General features: G+C 32.5%; 2 protein-coding genes across 2 annotated transcripts; both read left to right on the forward strand.

Moving 5' to 3' along the window:
* Positions 931–1,819, forward strand: LOC107607768. The gene is made up of 3 exons (XM_021107951.1): positions 931–1,079; positions 1,260–1,528; positions 1,653–1,819. The coding sequence occupies exons 1-3, from the start codon at positions 931–933 to the stop codon at positions 1,817–1,819; spliced, it is 585 nt and encodes a 194-aa protein (XP_020963610.1).
* On the forward strand, positions 9,029–9,877 carry LOC110265137. Its single transcript, XM_021107952.1, has one exon. It carries the CDS (start codon positions 9,029–9,031, stop codon positions 9,875–9,877), a length of 849 nt encoding a protein of 282 aa, XP_020963611.1.

A 10,949-nucleotide genomic window follows, 5' to 3' on the forward strand; every position in this document is an offset into this window, starting at 1 on the left:
GCTTGATGAAGTTAATAGATATTTCTCTTTGTGTATGTTTACTTAAAATAGGTTTTTATTTTCTATTTAGCTATCGAGCTTATGTTGATATTTTTTCTGAGAAGTTTGAGTCTTTGATTCTGTTCTCTTATTTTTTTTAAATAAAATTAGTAAAAAATGTATTCTTATTTGTTACTCTCTTTTGTTTATACCTTCATTCCTTGATTGTATATCTTTTTTTCTTTTGAGCACAATTTTTGAACTTTATTGATGGCCACTTTGTTTTTTGGTTTTTCATTACATTGATAGATAATTATCTTGTGTGTATCTTCATTGGGAATATGATATATTTCCCATTGAAAATATAATTATATAGGAAGCCTAATCAAATAATGATGTCTATACTAAAAGGTGTCCTCATCTAAGTCTACCACTCCTAAATCTATGCATAGGTTTTCTTTTTATTTTTAGTTCTCCCTTTTCTCTAGGTGTTACCTCATGTTGTCTTTGTTATCTGTCTCTTCTCTCTCATCCTCTTCTCATCCCATCCTCTCTTCTCCTATTAACTTACAATTTATATAGAAGATAACTTAGGATTAATATAGCTTACCATTTATACATCTTATTTGTGTATCAATTGTTGTTAGCTTAGGACCTATATATAGGATTATTTAGTGGGGCCGGCAAATATCTTTCGATTGATATCTAAGGTCAATCAACATCAATATCTTTCAAATGTCTATCTTGCTTCTTTTTTTTCCTCCCAAAATAAGGGTTCTATGGATTTCGAAATTCAAATTACTCAATTGATTTGTGTTTATAAATAAAGGCAGAACCCATTGATCAAGGCAGATTTTTCTCACATTCATGTTGCTATTGTATGTGTTTCTTAGTTGCTATTTTATTGACTCAAAACTGTTTTCTCTTTCATCCCTTTAATTGCATTTCAATATGACAACTTCCATGGATATGGTTAATAAGATTAATCCTGAGAAGGAAGCATGGAACCTCAAAGTTAGGGTAATTAGGCTTTGGACTGTTCCTACTTTCACTGGTCAGCTTCTCCCAAATTCCATGGAGATGATTTTGGTTGATGAATCTATGAGTTATAGTGGTATAAATCTATTAAAATTTTTTGGATGTTTGTTTTTTGCATTTAGATGTGTTTCTCCTTACCTTTTTTATATTGAGATCTGAAATTTTGTTTCATTTAAATTTGTTTTCCTCTTTATTCGATTTGTCATTTATAAGATTTTTAGTATAATTTATGTTGATTGGTAGGGGTGCAAGATACAAGCTACTATTCGGAAGACTATGATTTACAGGTTCAAACAACTTCTCTCTGAGGGTCGAGTATATGTCATGAAGCTCTTCTCTGTTGTGCCAAACCAAGGATCTTATAGGGCCACTAGGCATCAGTTTAAGTTGATTTTCCAATTCAGGACCACTGTCAGGGATGCTATCTGCGGTTTTATTCCAAAATCTGCTCGTAAAATCTCTCCATTCACTGAACTTTTGGAAACCAAAGAGGATTCTGATTTCTTAGTTGGTATGTTGTGCTATTTGCTCACACTTTTTTGTCTGGAATGATTGCAGTCTTATTTCTTTGTGATTTGTAAAATGTTGCTTTATTGTCATTATTTCCTAATAGTTTTTTTTAATATTTATTTCAGATGTGGTGGGTCTGTTGGTCTCTGTGTCGGAAGAGAAAGAATATGATAAAGATGGAAAGAAGATGAAGATGGCCGTGATGGAACTTGCTGAAAATGAGTTAGGGTTCTTTAATTTCTACCTCTTCCTCTTATTGAGATTCTTTTTTGTTTTCGGTGTGTTTGTATAGTCAAGTTTATAATAGTGTAGGTGATTTTGTTGGTTGTTTTCAGTCACAAGATTCGGTATGCCTTATTTGGTGAATATGTTGATGAACTTAATCGATTTCTGTCTTCTGGGTATGCTGAACAGCCAGTTGTGGTTTTACAACATGCCAAAGTTAAGGTTTTTAGAGGTTTGTATCATGTAAATTTCATTTCAGGTGTGTCAGTTTTCTAAGTTCACTTGGTTTTACCACTATATTCCTGTAACAAATGTATATATATATTTTTTTCAGGTAGAGTTGGACTTTAGAATGTTATGTTTGCATCAAAGCTTGGATTTAATCTTGACATCCCAGAGGTGGCAGCTTTTTGGAAAAGGTATATTTGTACATGCAGTTTCTGTTGTGTTTTTTGTTGTTGTTGCTGTCATTATTTACTTATTTAAGTTGGTGCTGTATTTGTTAACAGTTCTATTCCACATGGAGTTAGTGCATCCTAACCCATTGGCATTGTTGGATCTGGAAAAAATATCGGAATAGAAGAAGACTTTATGAAGCTCACACATAGGTGTACTGTGAAGTCGCTTGATGATAAGAACCGGGTTGGAACCACTTTAATTTTTTTATCATCTTTACTCTTGATAATTTTTGTTAAATTTTCTTTTTCTATTCATTAGTAAATACTGCTTTATTTTGGAACGATATTAATCTTTTTGTCCTCCTTTGTACCTGAAAATACTATGCTGTTAGTATTTATTTTAGTTTTTCAGTTTTAGTTTGTATTACAACTATCTTTGGTTATAATGTCTTAACATTTATAGACATGGTCTTATATTTTTAGGCTGGAACTTTTGTTGTACTAGCGAAGATAGCTGAAATAGTTGAGGATGGTCCTTGGTGGTACTCTGCTTGTGTGTGTGGCAGAGGTGTTCAGGCAGAATCTGGGATTTACTTTTGTCAATTTTGCAACATCCATGTTACAAATGTGACTGCTAGGTATAAATATTTTACAATGCTTCCTTTGTGCTTTGTTAAACAGTGAATTATTTCTGCGTAGTTGTTAATCTTAGGCCAGTATTTATGTGCATCTTAAAAAGATCCAGGTTTAGAATGAAGGTGTTGGTTGAGGATTCGACTGGTATTTCTATTTTTGTCCTCTTTGATCGTGAGGCAAGTTACTTACTGAATAAGACTTGTGCCTGGCTGTTTGAACAACATCTTAAGGATGTTGATGTAAGTCAATTGAATGCTATATTCTTTTTATCTGCTGAGTTTATTGTTAAAGAGTTTTCTTATCCTTCGGTTTCTGCCGATTCATTTTTCTGTTGTGTCTATTTTATATTGTTCGTAGGTTGTGTTTGGCACACAGTCTCCTCCTATATTCCAAGAAATTGTTGGAAAACTATGCTATTCAAGGTTCTTAGTAGGCCTGTTGGGATGGAGAAATTCAAAGGGAGTTATCCAGTGAGGCGTGTTTGTGATGATGCTGCAATAGTTGGAATGTTTAAGCTCTCTGGTTCAGATTTGAGTCCTAAAAAGGTATAAAATAGAATTCGCACCTATTGTTTCTATTTAATAAATTCTTTCTTAAATTTTTCATTTTTTGGTTGTTCCACCTTTATTCATGTCTTATATCGGATGTGCTTTGTATTATCCAAGGCTGGATTTGTACCAAAAGGAGAGGGATCATTTGGTGAACCCTCTAAGGTTACCAAATCACCAAATTTGGGATTGAATCCTTCTAGCTGCTCTGAGCTCTTTGCTAGTTCGCCTCAATGTACCCAAAAGGAATCAAGTGTTGTTGACTTGGGAGTTGATGAAGATGATAAGGTTCCATGCTTCCAGTTTCTTCTATTATTTTTTCTGTATTACTTTTCACCCTTTTTTGAGTTCTGTTTAAATTGAACCTAATATGTTGTGTCATTTAATAGTGTCCTTTCCTCAAGAGAAAGTTTGCTGATGCTGTGGTGGATAAGTTAAATGAAGTGGATAGTTCTGAAAATTCATGTGATGAAGTTGATGAAAGTGAAGAGGTGAGTAGTGTTGCCAATTTTTTTTGATAGGGCGCTTAATTTTATGATCAAGTTCCTTTGACTAGAACTCATTAATTATCTCTCGAATTAGGTTTATATTTTCATGCAATTGTTTACACTAGCAGTATGTGGTTGGCATTAATCGAGGCTCTATTGATGCTGAGAAAGATGTGAAGCCTTCGTTGAAGAGGTTGAGAAGATCCTTGAGGCTGCAATTTGATGAAGCTGATGAGTCTCGTGGCTCGGGGAATGATGGCTCCTCTGGACATGGGGTTAATTGAGGTGGCTACCCATGGCAGCTAACTAGAGCTACTGATTAGACTAATCTAGGAAATTAGGTATTTTAGTTGTGTCCATGTAATAGCATTTGATGCATTAGATTGTAGTGGATGAGAATATGGGTATGTTTTCATGTTTTGTATAAGTTGTTTGGATTGTTTTTTGGGCATCTTTCTCATGTAATAGATTAAGTGATAGGGTGTGGACACAATATCATTAGCCACTAGGCAAATTAGCTATTTAGCCCTTTATGCTTGTACTTATTTCTTTGAAATTCAATAAAATGCAGTAGCTCTTTTATGATATAAAAATCTCTCCTTCCACAATTTAGTTTATTCCTTAACTTATGTGGTTTTGTCAAGTGAATGCTTTATGGTATTTAGATGACTGAATATTCATGTGTTGTTGAATTGATTTGTACTTTCTTGATATATCTATATTGAACAGGTTGGAAGTGATCTTTTGGCCATTTCTTTTGTTTGATGGATTTCTTAGGTGCATTTTGCCATGAATGGCTAATGTAGCTTATGTATTAAAAAATTTCATTCTTTTTTATCCATAACAAGTTGGAAGTGATCTTTTGGTCATTTCTTTTGTTTGATGGATTTGATAGGTGCATTTTTCCTAGAATGGTTAATATAGTTTAGGTATTAAAAAAGCACATTCTTTTTTATCCATCACATCTCATGCTCCTAAAGTAGGATTTTTTTTAATTAAAATTGGTAGACTATAATTGCTATTAGGCAAAGAGGTCTACTTGCTAAAATGCCCTATTCAACTAGGGTAGTCTATTTCTCTTTCATATAAAACCAAAGGTTATTCTTTTTTTATTTGGTTTGGACATTCCATTTAGTTATTGTTTCTTGTGTTATTCTTTACCAAACAATACTATGAGTGAATCATCTATAGATGCTAGAAAGAGAAGAAAATTGGCAATGAAGAGGAAAAAAGATGAGACACTTGGAATAAGAAATGGTTAGTTTGATTCTTTTTTCAATTATTGTTTCTTTAACAAATGACGTATTACTTAGCTAGGGTATCTCACAGATTTTTTTATTTTTCTTTTTGTATTTTTCTTATATAGCTCAACCGGCCTTTTTATCTCAGAGTATTCTATCTTGTGTTGGATCAATATATACTAATGAAGGTATATACATATGTGTAAGCAAGTATTTTCAGTATGTTGTTATAAATAGTTGTTTATAATAAATGAGTATTGATATTATTTTATTCTTTAAGCTATTTTTTTATAACTACATAAATGTTCTTTGTTAGATGAAGCTGTTATGCATGATATTCTTGATGATGTATTCACAAGCTTTGTTGATATTAATGACCATGTATTGTTTGCATCAAGTGAGATGAAAGGTTTGTGTTTGGTCTTAGTAAATAATGCCAATACTTTTTCTTTCTTCTCTGTGTTAATCGGTAAATTTTTTTCCTTCAACATATAATAGAACATTGATGTTCATTATTTTATAAATAGGATACTTGGACCATGGTGATTGTAATTACACTTGCACATGGTGTGGTGCGGGCTTTTGGTATGATGAACGTGTTATCAGAGAATTTAAAGTTAGTCAACCAGTATTTTCAATGTGTTGTCTTAAAGGAAAAGTGCAATTGCCATTGTTGAAGGAGCCACCTGAATTGTTAGTTTCGCTTTTGAGTGGAAATGATCCAAGGAGTAAACATTTTTTTAAGAACATTCAGGCATATAATAATTTGTTTTGTTTTACTTCTATTGGTGGAAGGGTTGACACGTCTCTTAGTAATGGATCAGGTCCACCGCAATTTATTCTCTGTGACCAGAATTACCATAGAATTGGTAGTTTACTTTCCGTGCCTGGACAGCAACCAAAATTTGCTCAGTTGTATATTTTTGACACTGAGAATGAGCTGTCAAATAAAGAGGGAGTTTTTTGGTATGGTTTGAGTATGGTTGATGAAATCCCAATTGTTGTATTTTCATATTTGTTTTCCATTAGTTATTATATGTTTCTACTTGACAATTATTTTTATATGTAGCTTTAGCAGTCGTACGGGTTCTTTGGATTCAACATTAATTGAAGATTTATTAAAGATGCTTGATGAGAATAATGTCGTTGCAAAATATTTTTGAATGGCAAAAGAGTTCTATCAGCAACGTCCTACTGAGGCTTTTCCATTCGTTTGTTTAGGCATCGAGCAGCAGACCCTCGAGTGTATAATGAGCCCACAGTTTCTGAAATTGCTGGTCTTATTATCGGGAATTTTGATGGATCGGATACTGCACGTGATATTATTGTTCAGTGGAGAAATGGAGACTTAAAACGCATTCATGAGACACATATGTTGTACTGGCCGTTGCAATATCCTTTGCTATTCCCGTATGGTGAAGATGGATACCAAGAAGATATACCATACCATTGTATTAGAAGTAGAGAAAATATACCAAAAAGACAAAGAGTTTCTTTGCGGGAATTTATTTGTTTTCGAATCCAAGAACGAGAAAATGAGTTTGGGACGATACTCAAGTCTAGAAGGTTATTTCAACAATTTATTGTTGATTCGTTTTGTATGGTTGAATCACAACGTCTTATGTATATTAGATTTGACCAGAAGAATATAAGATCTCATATCTTGCAAGGGGTCGAAGAAGCCATGGAACGAGGAAATGTTGATGCGTGTTCCATTGGAACCAGGATTCTGTTACCGTCTTCTTTTACTGGGGGTAGAAGATATAATGTTTAATAATTGTTAAGATGCTATGTCTATTTCCAAACAATATGGTTATCCTAATTTATTTATTACTATAACTTGCAACCCGAGTTGGCTGGAGTTTCAAAGATACACTGAACGGTCTCATATTGCTATATCTGATCGGCCTGATCTTGCATGTAGGTTGTTTGAGTTGAAAATTCAATCTTTGATGGCTGATTTGAAGGATGGAGTCTTCTTTGGACCTGTGAATGCCGGTAAATTTTATGTGGTTATTTCTGCTTATTTAATAATGAGTTATATATGCAAAATTAAATTTTTCTTTTGTTTAGGGATGTATACAATTGAATTTCAAAAAAGCGGTTTGCCACATGCACATATTTTGGTTTAGCTTCAAAATGCGGGTAGGTTACAAACAACTGAAATCATGGATTAGGTTATATCAGCTGAGTTACCGGATCCAGTTAGATTTCCAAAGTTGTATAGTGTTGTTACCAAATATATGATTCATGGTCCTTGTGGTAAATTAAGACCTTATTCTCCTTGCATGAGAAATGGTGGCTGTTCTAAATTCTATCCCAAGAAATTTGTTGATGCAACAGGTTTTGGTAAAGATGGTTATCCAATATATAGAAGGCAAAATATGGGGATTACTTATAAAATAAATGGTGTGGATGTGGATAATCGATTTGTTGTTCCTTATAATCCTATGCTCCTTATGAAATATTGATCTCATATCAATTTAGAGTTTTGTAACAAGTCAAATGTCATCAAGTATTTATTTAAATACATAAACAAGGGGCCAAACCGCGTCACTGCATCAATTAGAAATGTACAAACTCAGGAACATGGCGGTCAAGATGTTGATGAGATTAAGCATTCTATGATTAGTTGCTATCTAGCGCCTTGTGAATATGCTTGGAGACTATTTGCATTTGATATTCATCATAAGTGGGCATCTGTTCAGCGGTTGATATTCCATTTTCCTGGAAAGCAGAATCTATTATTCAATGATCATGATAAGATTCCTGAAATTGTTGAGAAGAACAAGTATAAGGATATAATGTTTACTGCGTGGATGCGAGCTAATCTTAAGTTCCTGCATGGTAATCAGTTATTATATTCTGAATTTCCAAATCATTTTGTTTACTTGCGTGATTCTCAAGAATGGGTTCCAAGGCAGAGAGGGTTCTCAATTGGAAGGCTAACTTTTATCCATGTTGGTTCCGGTGAGATATTTTATCTGCATTTGCTGCTCAATGTTCAAAGGGGTTGTAAAAGTTTTAAAAGCATCCGCACTGTTGATGGTGTTATATATGATTCTTTCAAGGCTACGTGCAATGCTCTTGGTTTATTGAGTGATGATCAGGAGTTCATTAATGCTATTAAAGAAACTGCAGAATTGTCATCTGGTTTTCAGTTGCATCAGTTGTTTGTTACACTGTTAGCATCTAATTCAATGAACAAACTAGAGTTGGTTTGGAGAGACACTTGGAGATTGTTAGCTGATGACATTTTATATTATAGAAGACGGGAGTTGCAATTGCAAGGTCTTTTTTCAAAAGTCTTGTTCTATTTATTATTATTCAATAAGTTTATTTTTAGATGGTTATATCATGATAAGTTTACCTTTTATTTGTAATTCATGTGCCTTTCTTTTTTCTTACTTACTTCGTAGAGCTCGTGATGACAGAAGAGGAACTTGAAGTTCTTTGTTTGATTGAAGTTGAAAAATTATTGCAAATGAATGGTAGAAGCTTGAAAGATTTTTCCCAAATGCCTTTTCCTAATCAGGATTTAGTTTCCCATTTTTCAAATTCTATGATTATGAAATGAGATGAATTATGATGTAGATCAACTTCGGGAAGAACATGATGTAAATTTGGACAAATTGACAGATGAGCAAAAACTGATCTATGAGAGAATAATTGATACAGTTGCCAATAAAAGATCTGGATTCTTTTTTGTGTATGGATTTGGTGGAACTGAAAAAACATTTATGTGGAGATTGTTGTCTTTCCGTCTTCGATCAGAACGGAGAATTGTTTTAAATGTTGCTTCTAGTGGTATTGCATCTTTATTGCTCCCTAATGGGAGGACTGCGCACTCATTGTTTTGCATTCCCATTTAGCTGAATGAGGAATTTGTTTGTAGTATTAAGAAAGATAGTCAGCGAGCAGAACTCATCCATTGTGCTTCTCTAATAATATGGGATGAGGCACCCATGACGAACAAGTTGGCGTTTGAAGCGCTTGATAGAACTTTTCGTGACCTAATGAGTTCAAATGTTGCTTCGGCTCGTGATATTCCATTTGGTGGGAAAGTTATTGTTCTTGGTGGTGATTTTAGACAAGTGTTGCCAGTTATTCCAAAAGGAACTCGTGCTGAAATAGTTATGGCTTCAATTAATTCATCAATTCTTTGGAAGCATTGTAAGGTAATGTGGTTGACAAAAAATTTTAGGTTGGGAAAGAACTCTGTTCTGTCAAATTTGGATGAAATAAAGGAATTCTCAGATTGGATTTTAAAGATTGGTGAAGGTTCTTGTGGGAATCAAAAGGAGGATGAAATAATTGTTGATATTCCAAGTGATTTACTTATTCCTCCAACTGACAATCCTATTCAGGATATTGTTTCAGCTATATATTCAAATATTCATGATAACTATGGTAATGTTTCTTATTTTCAAGAATGTGCTATACTTGCTCCTACTGTTGATATTTTGCAACAGATAAATGACTTTGTTGTTGACAGTTTTCCTGGGCCTGAGAAGGTTTATTTGAGTTCTGACTCTATTTGCTGCAGTCATTTTCAAGATGGGATTGACACTGATTGGTTGACAACTGAGTTTTTGAACCAGATTACATGTTTTGGGATACCAAAACATGCTCTTAAATTGAAGAAAGGTGTTCCCATTATTTTGTTACGAAACATAGATCAAGCAAATGGATTGTGTAATGGAACTCGACTCATTGTTCAAGATCTTGGGGAGAACATTATTGGTGCTGAAATTGTGTCCGGAAGTAACATTGGTGACAATTTTTATTCTTCGGATGAATTTAATACCCAGTGATCCTGGAATCCCGTTTAAATTTCAGCGTAGACAGTTTCCAGTTAGTCTTTGTTTTGCAATGACTCTTAATAAGAGTCAAGGGCAAACATTAGCTCTGGTCGGTATATATCTTCGAACAGCAGTTTTTTCTCATGGTCAGTTGTATGTTGCAATATCCAGAGTGACGACAAGGTCAGAATTGAAGATATTATTATCTAATGAAGATGATGAAGTGTGTAACCTCACATCAAATGTTGTTTACAAAGAAGTTTTTCAAAAAATATAATTTGGTAAGTAGTTTCTTCTCTATGCTATATGAATTCTTTGTTGAAAAAGTTGAGGTTTGTTTTACAAGTATTCTTTTTCTGTTTATTTTTTATTCTATTTGGGGTCTATATTTTATTTTTTGTTCAAAATTTTGTTAAATTCATAGAGCAAAAGATGTAGAAAAATTATACAATTCTTCTGTATAAAAAAATGATTTATTTTAAGCTTAAAACTTATTTGCTAAAAACTCTTTAATTGTTATGTACGTTTTTTAAAGAGGCTTTTATTTTTAGGTTTTTTTTTGTGTCGAATAATATCTATTAGCTATTTTTTTAAAATGTTCATTATATATTTCTATAATATTATTTTTTTAATGAGTTGATGATTTTTTTATTCATTAGTAAATAATTTATTTTTTTGTAAGAGTTAATTGTAAATTTTTTATTAATATATTTAAAATTTAAGTTTTATTCAAAAAACATTTTCTTATAGTTTTATGTTATAGATTTATGATCTAAGTTACTTAGATATTATTTTGTTTAAATTGTATCGTATCTATTTGTTTTTTGTATATAAAAAAAAATTAACTCTTAAAGAATGGTGCACACATATTGAAATTTAAGTTATTTAAATTTTAAGATGTGTTTAGATTATTAGATGTAACAAATACTCTTAAGAAAAATTATTTCATAAAAACTGGTGCACACCTACTATTAAGAAAATTAACTCTTAAAATTTTTAGATGTGTTTAAATAATTTCATATTGTTTAATAAATAAATATATTTATTATTTAAAAATTATATGATATTAATAAAATATGAAGTT

This window comes from Arachis ipaensis, chromosome B07 (assembly GCF_000816755.2).
Source record: "Arachis ipaensis cultivar K30076 chromosome B07, Araip1.1, whole genome shotgun sequence".
NCBI lineage: Eukaryota > Viridiplantae > Streptophyta > Magnoliopsida > Fabales > Fabaceae > Arachis > Arachis ipaensis.

Coding starts and splice junctions, on each gene's coding strand:
- LOC107607768 (XM_021107951.1), top strand. CDS start 931: ATGACAACTTCCATGGATATGGTTAATAAGATTAATCCTGAGAAGGAA. Junction 1,080..1,259: donor ATGATTTTGGTTGATGAATC/TATGAGTTATAG, acceptor TGTTGATTGGTA/GGGGTGCAAGATACAAGCTA. Junction 1,529..1,652: donor GGATTCTGATTTCTTAGTTG/GTATGTTGTGCT, acceptor TATTTATTTCAG/ATGTGGTGGGTCTGTTGGTC.
- LOC110265137 (XM_021107952.1), top strand. CDS start 9,029: ATGACGAACAAGTTGGCGTTTGAAGCGCTTGATAGAACTTTTCGTGAC.